Source organism: Suncus etruscus, chromosome 14 (genome assembly GCF_024139225.1).
Source record: "Suncus etruscus isolate mSunEtr1 chromosome 14, mSunEtr1.pri.cur, whole genome shotgun sequence".
NCBI lineage: Eukaryota > Metazoa > Chordata > Mammalia > Eulipotyphla > Soricidae > Suncus > Suncus etruscus.
Window position 1 is genome coordinate 61206683 of NC_064861.1, and position 17773 is coordinate 61224455.

General features: G+C 44.9%; 1 protein-coding gene and 1 non-coding gene across 3 annotated transcripts in view; one reads left to right on the plus strand and one right to left on the minus strand.

Annotated features, from left to right (window-relative positions):
• Window positions 1-204: 204 nt before the first annotated feature.
• The window catches only part of DYNC1LI2 (dynein cytoplasmic 1 light intermediate chain 2), a 35630-nt gene continuing 18061 nt past the window's right edge, over window positions 205-17773 (minus strand). The window contains exons 6-13 of one of the 2 annotated variants that reach the window (XM_049786402.1): window positions 16362-16455; window positions 13219-13354; window positions 10171-10282; window positions 9380-9439; window positions 8679-8720; window positions 8172-8289; window positions 7260-7376; window positions 205-3128 (exon numbers count right to left, since the gene is read on the minus strand). In XM_049786402.1, the coding sequence (XP_049642359.1) occupies window positions 3028-3128; window positions 7260-7376; window positions 8172-8289; window positions 8679-8720; window positions 9380-9439; window positions 10171-10282; window positions 13219-13354; window positions 16362-16455 (780 nt within the window). In that variant the 3' untranslated portion in view covers window positions 205-3027. The remainder of the gene's footprint in view (window positions 3129-7259; window positions 7377-8171; window positions 8290-8678; window positions 8721-9379; window positions 9440-10170; window positions 10283-13218; window positions 13355-16361; window positions 16456-17773) is intronic. The other variant, XM_049786403.1, reaches the window with a different exon arrangement.
• On the plus strand, window positions 12541-12647 carry LOC126029162 (U6 spliceosomal RNA). Its single transcript, XR_007502813.1, has one exon. It is a non-coding gene; the product is annotated as a U6 spliceosomal RNA (small nuclear RNA).

Genomic DNA, 17773 nt, shown 5'->3' on the forward strand with positions numbered 1-17773 from the left:
TGCCGAAGATCGAACTTGGGTCTGTCCCAGGTCATCTGCGTGCAAGGCAAATGCCCTACCACTGCACTAGCGCTCCAGCCCGGTCTTTATCAAAATTTCTGATGGTCACACAGAAGAAAGGTAAACATCTTGAGCTATATAATCAAAAACCTTGCTTCATATATCTTCAGTGAGAAGAGTTACCATAAAGAAAGTCACCAAAAATTGTACGCAGTCTGGACTGGTGTTTATTGAAGGCAGTAATCAGACATCTTCTTTCCTAGCACTAGAAAGCAAGTTCCTATGACTGCATACTGAATTTGGGTAGAACCACACCCTGGGCTATAAAGCTGGTGGAGAACTAGTCTGCAGTCCTAATTTTAGGTTAAAAACAGACAAACTTAGTATAGGCAAGACAGTGAACTGTCACTTATAGCATCAACATCGTTAAGGTCATGATGTACACAATCGTCACTTTTAATGTGTTAAATTAATAAAATATGACAACATCTTCAGTTTAAATACTGATCTTTAAATGCCAATTCAAAAAAGGAAAAAGAAAACAAAAGAAGTGCAAACAAACAAAATTAAATAGTTCTAGCAGCATACCCATTGCATTTTTAGGAAAGACCAATTCACAGCCCCTTTCACGGTCACAACAATGTTGGGCTTATTCCTTTGATTTTTTTTTTTTATTTCAAAGACAAACAGAAGATGTAACCATTATAATGTACAGTCATAATTGTCTTTAACTGTCTACCACAAAAGTGTATCCTGAAAATTAAATGAATTTTAATTTAAAAAGTTTATTGGCTGGCCTTTGGCTCCAATGCTAGAAAAACCTAATATAATAACAAAAAATATCTCCACATCCCCCACCGCAAGACACCCTGCACTCCCCAAGGATGGCGAACTTTGGCAACCACTGAGTGCAGGCCACACTGCATCAGTTTCTTTTGACACGGGGAGCATCATCTTGTGGAGAGACAGGAAAAGTGAGAGCTCCAAGAAACCTTCCTCATAAGACAGGAGTGTCAGCATTTCATCAATGGTACTACAGTTCATGTTGACAGAAAAAGTGCTTTTCAGTTTCAATGATTTTTAAAACAGTCAAAATATGCACTAAAACTTAAATTTGTCCAGGATCCCTCTTAGACATGGGCCTTTCGAGAACCTGTCCTTGTTCCCAAGGCTGTTCACTGTATCCCCTTAATGTGGAAGAGGGAGCAAAGAACCCACCACGACCACCAATGTGGCTACAAGCTGTTTGGCATCTCTTGGTCATAACAAAACGTCATTCCACAAACATTTCTGGTCATTACCCTAACACTCTGGAGGCCACAATATATTAGGGGGAAAAGAAAACACATATAAAGAACTTCCCCAACTAAATTAAAAGGGGATTAATGTTGATCATTGAAAGTAAAACTGGCACCAAAAATTTGTTTGTCAGAAAAGCAAGTCAATACCCTACTTTTCCTTAACAGTGTTCAGACCTTTACACAAAAGCAATTCAAGACAGCAGAGGGTCTTGTTATGTAATACAGTAAGTTAGGCTACGCCCAGTGCTGTTAGTGGTCAGTCAAATCTGCTATGTAAAAGCACTAACACTGGGGAAGTTATGCTCAGACCCAGTATAACATTCATATAAAAAAAGAATAAATAGCACATAAGTAGACAGTGGCTCCCCCCAACATTGGTTTGACAACAAATATTTTATACATTAAATTCATGGTAGTGTTTGCATTTATATGGTCTGCATTATATGTAAAATTAAAAATGCCATTTCAAATCACAGTCATCACTTCCAGAATGGTGGTTTGACAAGACAACAGGGATGAATGGGCCCTACTTGGAGACACTTAACCCCACAGCAAAGAAATTCTGCATTTATGAAAAACACAAGAACAATGTATCATTTCCATTTTCAATATAAAACATTGACACATAGCACTGATCAGCCTGAGGAGCTAGGATAAAATCCTTTTGAATCAATTGAACTCTAAGAAAGTTCCCCTAGACAATAAGGCAGGGATTGGTGCAAGCCAATGAATCAGAGTGTAATGACTAAAAATTTCCAACTTCCTGTCACATACTGCATTACAGTCAAGTGAGAGGCTGATCCCCACTCTCTATTAGCAGGCCAGACAGTGGCTGTTAAAAATATTTTAATTAAAAAAAAAAAAAAAAAGCAAAAACTATTTAGAAAACAATCCAAAGTGAACTAATGTAAGTGCTGACTTAAAAGCACATGCCACAGTGACTGTCCCATGAAGCACATGCAGGAAGCCCAGGACCTCCCATAGGGACATGGACCAGGGACAAACGAGAGCCCAGGCACCCTGGGCCAGTACCCTGACTCAGGCACCCCACACATAACCGATCTCTCCTAAGTTCAAGATGCACTCAGAAAAAGTCTTAGCTCCCATTCTGGTTAATGAGTTCTTCAAATGTTTCTGAATTTATTTTATTTATAAATGATTCTTCAATTTCTCCTGAACACACAGGACTCAGCACTACCACCCACCGCCTTCCTCCTCCACTTCCTTCACCGTTCAGCTCCCCCCACATCACTTCGCTCCCTCTCCTTTCGGTCTTTCTCTTTCCTGCCTGAACTTTCTGCTACTTAATCTGCTTCCCAAGAACAAGTGAATTTGCTACCATGCCACTGATCACACTAGTCACCATCTGATCAGTGATTTCTGGACCTCACTGACTCGCCCTCGTCAAGAGCAGGCTGCTGCTATGGTCGACTTCCCGCCACAAGAAGCCCAGCGACACCTGCTCCCCACAGCAGCCACCTGCCTGAGAGTCCAAGGGTGATGATGCTTGACAAAGGGGTCTCACAGGTCATCTTCCTAAATGTGCATTCCACACTCGGACAAGCCAATGAAGTAGGTATTTTTTGTTTGTTTTGTTTTTTTAAATTCATCTCCCCTGCCCCCCAAAACTGATAGATAGCATGTGCCATATCAGAAAAATCCTGGTCTTAGCAGATCAATATACATAGTTATTTGGTCATTTTATATATGCACTTTTTAAGGAGGATCAAGCTTCATTATCCGTTGAAGAGTTTGTTACTGCGGAGTCTGGTTTTCGAGTCATTCTATCCAACTCTTCCTGAACATTTGTCAATACAGTCTTTTGTCCTAAAAGGAAGAGAAGCAGTGAGTGGGAACAATAGTGAAAAGTGTTTTTACTTTTACTATAAAAGGTTCTTGAGGTTGGGGGTGGGCAAAATGATGGATGGAAAGGATGGAGTGCAAGCTGTGCATGCAGGAGTTCTGAGTTTGACCCCAAAGGAATCCACAGCCCCAGAGTACTGAAGCATTAGATTCAATCCCTGGCAACAATAAGAAAATTCCTGTGGCCAGAGATATTACAAGAGTTAAGGTATTTGTCTTGCATGTGGCCAATCCTGACTGGATCCCCAGTATCACATATGGTCCACTGCGTACAGCCAGGAGTGATCATTTGGCTCCATACTTAGGGCTTACAAATGCTCAGGGGACAAAACGTCAGAGGTCAAATAAGGTTGGCTACATGCAAAACAAGACCCTTAATCCAGGTACTACTGATCTGAGTCATCTTTGATTAGAAAACACCAATTACTTCCTGGGAGCCGGGAGGTTCTGCCAGCATGGCATTTGGCAGCCCTCCGCCACGCCAAGGGCCTCTTTAACTGGGCCTAGGAAGGGATGCGGGACATGGGTCACCCCAGTACCCCTCTACCTCCTTCCTCCGGTGCTCCAGGGCTTTTCCTGGCCACATGGCTGGGCAAGCCATCGAGGTGGGTCCCTTGGAGTTTATTGGTTTTCCTAGGCTTTGCCCATTTCCCTCCCAGCTCCAAAGGGAGGGTCTGGGGGTGGGGGCTTGGACCTTCAGGCCTTCTAGCTCGGGAAGGATCTCCTTCCTTCCTGGGAGCCAGGAAGAATAGCAACACAATAGGTTCTGGCAATAGGACTTACCAGGGAAGTTTCCTTATTAAATCTGTGCATTGTGAAACTGCCCTAGCGCCCCCGCACGGAACATTATGACAAATATATGGATATCATTGTGTTTCATTGATTGTCATTATCTGAATGCCATCCAGGAGCTCATTTTATTCCTTTACTCCCTCACTCCCATCTCTTGTTACCCAACATTTAACCACTTTTCTGTACTAATGATTTTGTTTTGGCCAAGGTAGATTATGTATCTTTCACAGTAATTTTTTGGGTGGAGTCTGAAGCTTCAGCAGGCAAAGCGCGTCATGACAAGGTTTCATGCTGTAGGCTTTTTGGCCAAGATAAGGTGAAGATGCAGCCTCGGCTGCCTCCCATAGCTTTCTCTCTCCTTCCTCCCCGTCCCCAGGGTTATTTCTGGACACCTGCTCAGGGTCCCAGCAAGTGGGTTCCTGTGAGGTGCAATTTAAAAGAGACCCCAGGCTTCCTTGCTCCTGCAAGGGGCTGGGAGGGGACTGCTGAACTTTCAACTGCCAGCAATTAGGAAGCAAACGCCTCGTGGGAAGTCGGAAGCTTCAGCAGGCAACAAGGGGAGGACATGGCTCCATGTGCTCTTCGCTTGTCCAAATCACAGACCAAAGTGGTGTCTCGGAAACACCCCCCTCCCTCTTGACTATTTCTAAAACACAAAAGGGACACGTGTATCTCCTTTGTATATCTCACATATTCGCTTAACATTTATAACTCTTTTCGAACATCCTCATATAGTGACAATTTTGCCCACTGGATTTGTTATTTGATTGTTTGATTTTCCCCCTTTGAGATCTGTTTTATAAGCAATACTGGTAGAAGAGTATCTCTGTATAGATTTCATGTTTGAACCAAGTTACGGGGAATGTTGGACTTTATTTGTCAGCCCCCAGATGCACTAACAATATCTTCTGGCATTGCTTCTCTTTTGCATAGGCACATTAAAATGGAAAAATAATACATATGCAAACAAGTTCTTATCTAATAGAGATGGGAACACATATTTGGTAATGTAATTAGGCCTTTTACCCTGAACATTGGCATAATAATTTGGCTCAGGCCTCAGAAGAATGGGCATCACCCATACACACCTGAACAATGGATACCATCTATGGAAACAACCACAATTGTCTATAACAATACCAGGATCCAAGCCTCTACCAAGGAAGACCTACCACTGCTTTGGTATTGACTTACTCCAAAGAGTGCTCCCAACACCCAGATGACTCAGCAACAGTCTGCATGCAGGGCAGATCGCTCTGCATTTAATGGTATGCTGAAACTAGAGGATGCTCCACATCAGCCTGACATCGATGAAAGAAATGCACAGAATCCAGAGTCTTTAAATATAAGAATCTGATACCAACAATAGCTAAAGTGTGAAAAAGTTTCACCGGGACCTTGAGAATGACTCGAGTTGGATGGACTCATATGCCTGGAACCCAGAGTCGGTCTTATGCCAATAAACTTCTGGGGTGAGGCCTTTTTGTAATCAGGTAAAGGATTTTTTTTCCATTTTCCCATTTTTCTGGACCTATGCAAACAATGGCGATTGCCACTACCACATCTTTACTATATTTTTTTACTCTTATCCTTTAAGGAAAAAAAATACAACTAATTGAACTTAAAAACAAATAACTGTAGTAGAATGCCTGTCTCGAATACAGGCAGGGGATGGGAACGGGAGAGGGGGTAATGTTACACTGGTGAAGGGGGGGGGGTGTTCTGGTTATGACTGTAACCCAACTATGATCATGTTACTTAAAAAAAAAACAATTAGGAAAAAGTGTATTCATATACTTATAGGTAATAAAAATGTAAAACTAGACCGACGGTGGTTCGAATCCCGGCAACCCATATAGTCCCATGTTTGCCAGGAGTGATTTCTTGAGTGCAGAGCCAAGAGTAACCCTTTAGCACCACTGAGTGTGACCCAAAAAACAAAAAAAAAGCGATAGAACCTTAAAAATAATGTCAAGCTAATAGTACAGAAGTTAAGATTACAAAATCTTTGTGTGTGTGTGTGTGTGTGTGTGTGTGTGTGTGTGTGTGTTTGGGACACACCCGGCCACACACAAGGGCTACTCCTGACTCTGGCAGGCTAGGGGGGACCATCTGGGATGCCAGGGATAGAACTGAAGTCGGTCCTGAGTCAGCAGCTTGAAAAGGAAGAGCCCTACCACTTTGCTATCGCTCTGGCCCCCAAGGTTACAAAATCTTAAGTAAACAAAAGCCCCTCCCCATGCAAACTGGAGGATACATAATTTCCAAGGAACTTTTATTCTGTCCAAAAGATCTCCATGACCTAGACTTGTCCTACCAACTTTTGTGGAATAATAGTGGGTAGACAGTTACAGAAAGACATATGACAAAGGAGCTTCTAAAAGAAATGAGAACCCTCCAATCAAAAGAGTTCGATAGAATCCAGCTCACAATAAGACACAGGACAGTGGAATGAACAAATATTAGTAACAAGTGGCTGGTGCTCAGGCAAAGCATGCAACAGGTTGGAGTTTGATTCCTGACACCACATAGATGCCCTAACACTGCTGGGTATACCCCATTTCTATGGTTTTTTTTTTTTTTTTCTTTTTTCTCTTTTTTTGGTTTTTGGGCCACACCCGCCAGTGTTCAGGTGTTACTCCTGGTTCTGCACTCAGGAGTCATTCCTAGCAGTGCTCGGAGCACCATATGGGATGCTGAGGATTGAACCTGGGTCAGCCACATGCAAGGCAACTGCCCTACCCACTGTACTATCACACCAGCCCTACTTCTAAGTTTTTATAAACCACCACAGAAAAATAAATGTCAATGATATACCCTAGGGCCGGAGAGATAGTATGGAATTAGGGCATTTGCCTTCCAGAAGGACAGTGGTTTGAATCCCAGCATCCCGCATGGTCTCCTGAGTCTGCCAGGAATGATTTCTGAATGTAAAGCCAGAAATAACCCCTGAGTGCTGCCGGGTGTGACCCAAAAACTAAAAAAAAAAAAAAAAAAAAAAAAATGATGTACCCTAGACCATGACCTCAAATGAAAAAGCTTCTATAACAGGGTAATGTACCAGGGTTAAAATATACCTCAGCTCACATAATCAAGTTTCTGATAACATGAGTGGACCTAAAAATATGTTAAATGTGGCCCCAAAACTGCATAGCAATCCTACTGCATAGCACAGTTCAGTACAGAGTGGAGACCTGCCTCTTGCTTGGCTGTTCAGAACAAAACAAAGTGGCTCTGTGTTGAGAGGGTCCAATACCCACCACCCACAAGCCCAACTACCTGACCACCTGAGCCCTTCAATACCTGACTTCTTGGCTGAGCTCTGAACTCCACCAGCACCAGGACTTCCAGGGGAACCTGTTTTTTTACTCAATAAGCTGTTGAAAAAGCTGGCCAACACTCCTTCACTTGCTGCATTATCTAAAGAGACAATAAGAAAAAAAGGCATCAAATAAACTGGATGACTTAAATAAACCCCTTAATGGTCAGCGTAGAATAACCCACATGTAACAATCTACTAAACACATTTACTAGAATTCCTTTTTTTTTTTTTTTTTGTTTTTGGGTCACACCTGACTGCACTCAGGGGTTACTCCAGGCTCTATGCTCAGAAATCGCTCCTGGCAGGCTCAGAGGACCATATGGGATGCTGGGATTCGAACCACCGACTTTCTGCATGAAAGGCAAACACCTTACCTTTATGCTATCTCTCAGGCCTCTAGAATTCCTTTTTTTTTTTTTTTTTTTTTTGGGTTTTGGGCCACACCCAGCGATGCTCAGGGGTTACTCCTGGCTGTCTGCTCAGAAATAGCTCCTGGCAGGCACGGGGGACCATATGGGACACCGGGATTTGAACCAACCACCTTTGGTCCTGGATCGGCGTTTGCCTTGCAATGCTATCTCTCCGGGCCCCTAGAATTCCTTTTTATATGCTATCACTGCAAAGACTAACTGAGAGTCCTCACAATTAATTGGAATCTGTGTGGCCTGCCTGGGGTCTTTCACACAGCCAGACGAAGGCTTTCAGCTCCAAGGAAGGTATAAGCCTTGTTCTCTCTGCTCATAAGCCATAAGACAGGGAGTTAGGAACAGCACTTTCTGGGAAAAAGAAAACCCAGCTGCCCTGAGTGTTCACCTTCCAACCCAGCCCTCTGCCCCCCAAGGCAGAAGCCTAGGACTGAGCTAAACTGTTCCCCACAGACTCAGGATACATACTTTTGATATTGGGGTCCGGTTTCTTTACTGATGTACCTGGAGAGGCACTAGGCACGCTGGCTGGCCCTCCTCGGCCCTGAGTTCTTGGAGAGCCAGAGGGTCCTCTTGCTGGAGATTCCTAAAATCAAAACAAGCCCAAGTCATACAGACACGTTCAAAATAACAGGAAACCCACACTCCCAACCAATCATTTTACTGCTCTGTGGAAGTTCTTGGTCTAGGGAGAAGGTGGCAGAAAATGGGAGTTTGCTTCAAGCGCGGTCCCTTCTAAAACCTATTTCTCCAGAGAAGATATAGCAAGATCACCAAGCCTACTGACTCTCATTCTAAGAGTTGTACTCCTTCATCCTTCAGACATTCCCTGAGCTCCTGCTATAGTCCTGAAGCTAGACCTCTCAGGAGGCCAAATTCCCTTAGAAAATACCAAAGTCCACACAAACACAAGCTCTCACAAAGAAAGATAGTTTGAAGACACCCAAGGCCCTCTGTTTAGTTTAAGGTACTCACGGAGGCTCTCGTGGGCGTGGCTGGCTGCTTGGCAAGCTGTGACTGCAAAGAGAGGGACACACTGGCCATTAACCAAAGCCTGCAAAGTGCACTAAAGGCCTGGAGAAACACTTACTTCCAGTATTTCACTAGAAGGCACCATGAACCACCACCAAGGAAGTCCCAGATTTTAAACTAGAAGTGTAAAAACACTGAAATCGAGCAACTTAGTATATGGTTAAAAACAAAAATGAAGACAAACACTGCCAAGTAACCAATTTTGAAGCTAAAGGAAGCAAGAAGATAGAGGAACAAATAGCAAGAGACTGCCAATATACCGCCTGGGCCCTGCCTGTACTCTGTGGGACCCAGACAGGAGAATGATGTGCACTCTGGACTGCCAGTGTGCAGAAGGGGCTCACGGCCAACAATACAGACACACCAGTTGCCTAGCATCCTGCAAAGAGCCAAAGATAGGAGGAAGGCCAGGACACTTGGTGAGCTCAGCACAGAAAGTATAGCAGAAAAGAACAGATCCAGAGAAGACAGAAGTCAGAGAGAACTCTGTAAGGCAGACCAGGAGTTCAAGAGGCAGAGTCCGGCTCTGACCAATCTTAAGATGTAGGCAGACACAGGAAAGAGACCTCGCCAAAACCCCAATGTATTGATCTCTCTTCAGGCCCACCACACAAGGCCTGCTCTGGCCTCCAGGGGCCTCTTACCTGTTGCTTCATTAGGAACACCTGTTCGTCCTCTGCTGCCATCTCCTTCTCGTGGACTAACTGTAAAGTGAGACACTTGCTTGTGGTCACGGGCCAAGAAACTCACACTATTAAATCGCAGTGTCAGCAGCTAAGCTTTTCTCTCTTATTTATTTATTTATTTTTTTTTGGTTTTTGGGCCACACCCAGCGGTGCTCAGGGGTTACTCCTGGCTGTCTGTTCAGAAAAGGCTCCTGGCAGGCACGGGGGACCATATGGGACACCAGTATTCGAACCAACCACCTTAGGTCCTGGATCGGCTGCTTGCAAGGCAAACGCCACTGTGCTATCTCTCCGGGCCCTTTCTTTCTTTCTTTTTTTTTTTTAAGCTAAGCTTTTCTTTTCTTTTTTCTTTTTTAGTGAAACTATTCTTTCTTTGTTTTTATTTCTTTTGTTAAGCCTTTCTCGTCTGGCGCTGACCCTCATCCCAGACCACCCTTGGCTGTGACTATCTGACATTTTCAAGTCTGGCAAGTTCCACATACAACTTGTCCCTGCAGGCCTGCAGAGCAGCAGGGCGACAGATGAACTGCAGTCCACAGGCAAGGATGGCATGCGGGGAACTTCTACCCATCGTAGAGCCTTCAGAACACAGCATTTTCAGTCCAGATGATTGCAAAAGGTATTTCATAAGGGCCCCTGGATTTATTCCTTTTAAATTCCCCAAACACTGAGATGTGTAAGACCTGTTTCCTGACTGGCATCCTTCCCAATTCAAAAGCTACAACCTGATTGTGGGGGGGTCTGAGTACCTTTCTCACAGGAGGCTTCACAATAAAGTCTTCATATGGATCTTCTGGCTTTACAGCGGTGAGATTTTCATGTAAAATAGCTACTTTCTTCTCATTGTCCCAGCCTGCAGGTCTAAGGCAAGGAGACAGGGATTTTAACCCTCTGGACCAGGGCATGTTCTGGGCCAGGGAGGGATCCTGTAAATACAGATTGGCTTGTCACGCTTAAATCATGCTTGACCTATCAGAACAGTGCCCTTGGGAGCAGTGCAGAAGTCAGTAGGAGCCCCTGCTGAGTCCACCTGAGGCCCTACTGAAAGCAGTCAAAGTCATGCTGAGTCTAAGGATCTGTCCTGACAGAGGGAGAATGTGAAGCTGAGTTTAGCACAAGATCTTCTCTTGGGCAATGACACAGAGGCCATTACTCTTTTCTAATAACCTGCCCGAGGACAGGCATTCATTTTGCAGTGTATTCTGGAAGAATTCTGAGGTCAAGGGGATTCAGGAGTAGTGTCTATGTTGTGGCCCAAACCAAAGTGACACAGAACTGATTCACAGTGGCTCCTCCTAAATCTGCCAGAACAGAGTCCCAGTAAGTTAATTTGCTGTTTGACTCCCACTAGGGTCTAAGGAAGCCAGTGAGAGGAGCCCAACACTTCACTCCTAGAAGCTCCATCAGATGGCCCTGTTAATGTTTTCACAGGCCTCTCATCCTCCAGCCACTTCTGCTCTGATAAAAGGGCACTTAGGCAGGGACTGCTGCCCAGTAGCTGTGCTGTCCTGACCAGTTTACAAAAAAAGAGCAAAGGTGTCAGGACAGGATATTTGTAATCAATGTCACACTCTGATCCACTGAGCCTTCTGAAGTGGAGTTTCTTTTAAACTGTGGTCTGTCTCCCCTTTCCTCTGCTCCTCAGGATCATAGGATCTGAACACAGGCTCATCCCCAACATCATACACTGAGCTGATTTTTCAGGCACCAGTTCTACTGCTCTGGATGGAAGGCTTTACAGAAAATGTGTACAGTATGGGCTTGTTGTGTGAGCAGCCTGAGAGCTGTTCCTTGAACCAAATAACTTACTTAGTTTCCTGGTTCACTTTTTCTTTTTTTTTTTTTTTTTTGCTTTTGGGTCACACCCGGCGGGGTTACTCCTGGCTCTATGCTCAGAAATCGCCCCTGGTAGGCTGGGGGACCATATGGGATGCCAGGATTCGAACCACCGTCCTTCTGCATGAAAGGCAAACGCCCTACCTCCATGCTATCTCTCTGGCCCCTGGTTCACACTTTTGTTTCGTTTTGGTTGCGCTCAGGACTTATTCCTGGCTTTAAGCTTAGGGATCACGCCTACAGGAGTTTGAGGACCATATGAGATGTTGGATTTGCGTGGATAGGCTGCATTAAGGTAAAAAAGCCCTCCTCACTATACTCTTTCTCCAGGCCCTCCGGTTTCATTCTGTATCTCCTCACAGATGATCATGTCTTTTTTTTTTTTTTTTTTTTTTTTTGGGCCACACCCGTTTGACGCTCAGGGGTTACTCCTGGCTATGCGCTCAGAAATCGCCCCCTGACACCGGGGGATCGAACCGAGGTCCTTCCTTGGCTAGCGCTTGCAAGGCAGACACCTTACCTCCAGCGCCACCTACCCGGCCCCAGATGATCATGTCTTGATAGACACCATGCATCCTTCTAGCATTGCCTCCTCTATCTCCACCAGCCCAGTATAGCTTCCTTCTCTACATCTACAGTTGCGTACTGAGGCTTAAGTCTATGTTCTCAGCATAGAACCTGGGCAAGCAGGAAGTGGCTCACTATTTGTTGAATGAATAACTGCTTCACTTTACTTTGTTTGAATTTTGAGTTGCACCAGATGATGCTATGGAAATTGAACCAGGCAAGAGTTCAATTTCAAAGCAAGGCAAGTGCATAAGAGGATTACCACAAACCCTAACCCATCTGAAATTCTCTTTTAAATCAAGGATATTAAAGCCCAAGCATCACTCAACTAGCACAAGGTCTCCCAGAGAACACGTTATGATCTATCCATGCATTCACTGCACTCAACCTTTTTCAGCAAGAGAAAGTATACAAAGTCAGGTATCTCAAGCTCTACCCAGGACCCCACTGTCTTCTCCAAAAATATGTGAAAGCTGAAATACCACACATTTAGTATCAACAAAATCTGGGCTGACAGGGGTACTATGAGGGTACTTGTAACCATCTCAGCCAGAGGGTAGAGAAACCTGGGGTGGGGGAAGACAGTTGAATCCCAATGGTTCAACAGAAGATACGAGATTCTCAAAGCCATTTCCTATACTTCCACATCTTCCCCTGGCCAGTTTAGTTGATGGCTTAATTTTGACAGCTTGCTCTCCATAAAGACAACATCTCTAGTGCTTGCTTTGGCAGCACATATACTAAAACTGGAACGATTCAGAGAAAATTAGCATGGCCACTGCACAAGGAAGACATGCAATTTCATGAAGCGTTCCATATTTAAAAAAAAAAAGGGGGGGTGGCGAGGTGGCGCTAGAAGTAAGGTGTCTGCCTCGCAAGCACTAGCCAAGGAATGATCGAGACCGAGGTTCGATCCCCCGGCATCCCATATGGTCCCCCGAAGCCAGGGGCAATTTCTGAGCGCTTAGCTAGGAGTAACCCCTGAGCATCAAACAGGTGTGGCCTGAAAAACCAAAAAAAAAAAAAAAAAAGGGTGTGTGTGGAGCAGTGGTGCAAGTGGTAGGGTGTCTGCCTTGCATGCACTAACCTAGGCTGAACCGTGGTTCGATTCCCCAGCATTCCATATGGTTCCCCAAATCAGGAGCGATTTCTGAGTGTATAGCCAGGAGTAACCCCTGAGCGTCACCAGGTACGGCCCCAAAACAAACAAACAAAAAGACAACACCTCTAAACTTAACCCAACCACTTTCTTCACCTGGAGGAAGATGGAAAGCTGGACACATATCAATTCAGGGACCAGATCAAGCATTTTGGAATCTTATTTGGAAGGATACATATGAAAGGCAAATGCATTATAAAAGAAGAGGCTGAAAGTACTGTCAATAAAAACTCACATAAAAACTGCATCCTTTTCCACAACTAAGGCAGGAGTGGCAAAGTGGAAACCGTATGTTTTATGAACAATGTACTTATACAGCAAGTCAAGGTTTTTCTCTTCCTTCACTGATGTGTAAATCAAGGCAGCTCCATCTAATCGATCTGCTTAAGGAAAACCACTGCAGGAGACAAAAGCAAATACATACAGGAACAACCCTCTAAGTACTACTTCACTCTTTTTGATCAAAACATGGTAAATAGGGGCAAGAGTAACAGCACAGCAAGTAGGGCACACAACAGACCCAAGAATGACCTGGGTTTGATCCCCAGCATCCATAGGGTCCCTCCAGCCTGCCAGGAGCGATTTCTGAGTGCAGAGCCAAGAGTAAACCTTGAACATTGCCAGGTATGGCTCAATGCCCCCCCATCCAAATAAAACAAAAAAACAAACATGGTAAATAGCAAGAGTTAAATGCTTAAATCCAAAACAGCAATAGTAGTAGATAATCAGGTCAAATACATTAAGTGTGCAGTTTTCTTAGGAGGGTGGGGCACACCAGCAGGGCTCAGGAGTTACTCCTGGCTCTGAGCTCAAGAATTACTCCTGGTAAACTGTAAGGGCCATATTTTTTTTGTTTTGTTTTGTTTTTGTGTCATACCTGGTAACGCTCAGGGTTATTCTTGGCTATGTGCTCAGAAATTGCTCCTGTCTTGGGGGACCTTATGGGATGCCGGGTGATCGAACCGAGGTCCATCCTAGGTTAGTGCATGCAAGGCAAATGCCCTACCGCTTGCGCCACCATTCTGGCCCCTGCAGGGACCATATGAAATGCTGTGCATGCAAGGGGTAAGCATTCTACCCACTGTACTATCCCTTCAGCCATGCATTTATTAAAAAATATATGGGGGGGAAATATATAGTCATCTTGATTTTAAGTTGCTTCCCAAAACAGTAAAGGCTCAGGGGCTAGCCCAGGAAAAGAGCCTCAGTCTATTCTATTCAAGTGCAGACTCTTTTTCAGGCTCGGGCCAGCCTGTGATCAAGGAAAACTTTTCCAAGACATAAGAGCCTACAGATAAGCGCCCTCCAGTGGCCTGGACAAGCTAAAGGGCACCAATGGAAGTGACAGGAACACAATAGAGGGGGGAACTATGACTTCAACTAAGAGCTACAGTGACAAGACTCAAGACTGCTGGCTGACAGGGGCCGGGAAGGTGGCGCTAGAGGTAAGGTATCTGGCTTGCAAGCGCTACTGTAGGACGGACCTCGGTTCGATCCCCTGGCGTCCCATATGGTCCCCCCAAGCCAGGGGCGATTTCTGAGTGCATAGCCAGGAGTAACCCCTGAGCGTCAAACAGGTGTGGCCCAAAAAAAAAAAAAAAAAAAAAAAAAAAAGGGCTGGGCAGTGGCGCTAGAGGTAAGGTGCCTGCCTTGCCTGCGCTAGCCTTGGATGGACTGCGGTTCGATCCCCCGGCGTCCCATATGGTCCCCCAAGCCAGGAGCGACTTCTGAGCGCTTAGCCAGAAGTAACCCCTGAGCATCACCGGGTGTGACCCAAAAACCAAAAACAAAAACAAAAAAAAAAGAAGACTGCTGACAAAGCATATTTCTTGTGACTGGCTACAATGGGTAATGGTCTATCAAAAAAGATATTGAGTTTGATAATTAGCCTCTTCTGGGCAAAAACACAGAGTCTGAAAAGGTTTCTTCAGGAACCAGAGTGTGTGTAGCAGGACTTACATATCTTACACTTCTCTTACCGTGGCTGATCCAGTGTCCCAAGTTCTGTCAAAAGTGATCCTTGAGGGGCCAGAGAGATTGCCAGATGGAGGTAGGGTGTTTGCCTTGCATGCAGAAGGACAGTGTTTCAAATACTGGTGTCCCATATGTTCCCCCAAGCCTGCCAGGAGCTATTTCTGAGCGTAGAGCCAGGAGTAACCCCTGAGCACTGCCAGGTATGACCCGAAAACCAAAAAAAAAAAAAAAAAAAAAAAAAATTACAAAAACAAAAAGTGATCCCTGAGCACAGAGTCAAGAGTAAGCCCTGAGCACAGCTGGTGTGGCCCCCATAGAAATAATAATGAAAAAGGTTTCCAGGCCAAGAATGGTTTAGGACAAGGGTTAAAGCACATGCCAAGCCTGAAGTCATCCCAGTTTGATCCTCAACAAAATTCCCTTCCAAGGCACACATCCTCAGACTTCTGAGTTGAACCACTTAGCTTGGTTGTCGGAAATCACTGCAGGGGTAAGGGGTGGGAGGAGAGGTGGCGCAGCAGTAGGGCGTTTGCCTTGCACATGGCTGATTTAGGATGACCCGAGGTTGGATCCCCTGGCGTCCCATATGGTCTCTGCAGCCAGGAGTAACTCTGAGTGTCACTAGATGTGGCCCAAAAAAACCAAAACAAACAAACAAAAACCCCAAAACAAAAAGAAAATCACTGCTGGGCAGCAGGAGCAATAGAGCAGCAGGTAGGGAGTTTACCTTGCATGTGGCTGTCTTGGGTTCAGTTCCAGGCATCCTGTATGGCCCCCCATGGCTGTCATGAATAATTTCTGAGCACAGAGCCAGAGTAATCCCCGAGCACTGCAGGATGTGGCCCAAACCCCCAAAAATCACTGGGAGAGGCCCCCAGGCTTCCTGATAAATATTTGGGAGGCATCCCTAATCAAAAATGATTTTCAAGATATGATAAAATAATGATCATCAGCTTTCTTCTTACTATGAAAGCCTATCAAATGTATATAAGAAAAAAATGGAAGCAAAACAAAATCAGGGGCTAGAGAGTACAATAGAGGAGGAACTTGCCTTGTTCATAGCTAACCCAGGTTGGATCACCAAACATTGCATATGGTCCCCTGATATTTGTCAGGAGTGACCCCTGAATGCAGAGCCAGGACCAAGTCCTGAACACAGCTGGGTAGGTGGGTAGGAGGGAGGGAGGAGGGAGGGAGGAAGATCAAGGTAGGCACAAGTTGCCAAGTCTCAAATTCCAACTAAGCACAAAACTAGTAAAGACAATTTCTCCCAGGCAGAGATTATAGACTATTCTGGATTTGGGGAATACTCGAGCTCTCTTTGAAGATGCTCCACGTGGAGCAAAGCCAGAATCAGCACGCAGGGAGGGAGCTTCAAGCCTAGCTGACATGCCCCAAGGATACACTGGAGGCAGAACCTCCGCAGGTGCGACTGGATGAAGTCAAAGTGCTCCTCCCTGTAATCGTGCTCCTTCTCCAGGACACTCATTGCATCACACTGCAGAAAGACAGAGAGAAATGAGTCATCTTTTTGCCTTCTGCTTGATGAGGGCGAAAAGTACTTCTTCAGAAATAGGTATTGCTCCCTAGAAGCTAAAGCCAAAGATCCAAACATTAAATAAATGTGAGCAAAAGCAATAGATTTTTTTCCCTTTCATTCTGGGCCTGTTTTCTTATCTGTCAAGTGGAAGTATAATAAATAATTCTAATGGGGCCGGAGAAACAGCACAAAGTGTAAGGCCTGGCATGTGGCCAATCCGAGTTCAATCCCTGGCATTCCATACTGTACCCCAAGCATTGCCAGGAATGATCGTTGAGCACAGAGCCAGGAATAACCCTTGAACACTGCCAAGTGTGACCCAAACCAAACCAAACCAACAAAAAGTCTGACCACCTCCACTTGTCACATCAGAAGTGGGTGCTGGACATGGTGGGTCACTGCCCCATGCTCCATTCGTAGAGATGAGAAAGGCCACCCAACAGCTGGGTATACCGTAGCTTGGACTGAAAATCAAATATTCTGAAACCCCAAATGTGTTTAAAAATGTCCTTTTCCAGGGCCAGAGAGATAGCACAGCGGTGTTTGCCTTGCAAGCAGCCGATCCAGGATCTGAGGTGTTTGGTTCGAATGCCCGCATCCCATGTGGTTCCCTGTGCCTGCCAGGAGCTATTTCTGAGCAGATAGCCAGGAGTAACCCCTGAGCACTGCCGGGTGTGCCCCCCCCAAAAAAAATGCCCTTTTCCCCTTATGTAACAAATACAATAGAGGGGTCAGAGAACCAGTACAGTGGGTAAGCCTTGTTTCACAACCAACCTAGGTTCAATCCCTGGAATATGGTTTCCTGAGCACCTCCAGAAACAATTCCTCAGTGCCGAGCCAGACGTAATCTGAGCATTGCTAGTTGTAACCCCCCAAAAAAACAGATTTATGACAGAATTTATATTCCCATCTCATCAATCTGCTAGGCAGAAGAACCTCCAGCTTTTGAGTTCTATTCTTCTCTTTTTTTATTTTATTTTTAGTTTTTGGGCCACAACCAGTGATGCTTAGGAGTTAAAACCAAGAGCAGCCTGTGAGTACTGCCAGGTTTGGTGTAAAAACCCAAACCACCCATTTACCTTCTACAACCCTCAAAACTGTTTTGGGTTGGGAATGTGCCTTAAGTGATAAAATATGTGTGTTAAATGTATAAAGCACTGGATCTGATCCCTGAGACAAAGAAAACAAAAACAAAAAACCCTAATGCTTCTACTTCTGAGTTTGAATCACTTAATTTAAATAAGTAAAATTAATGAATCCAAGTTATCAACAGTGA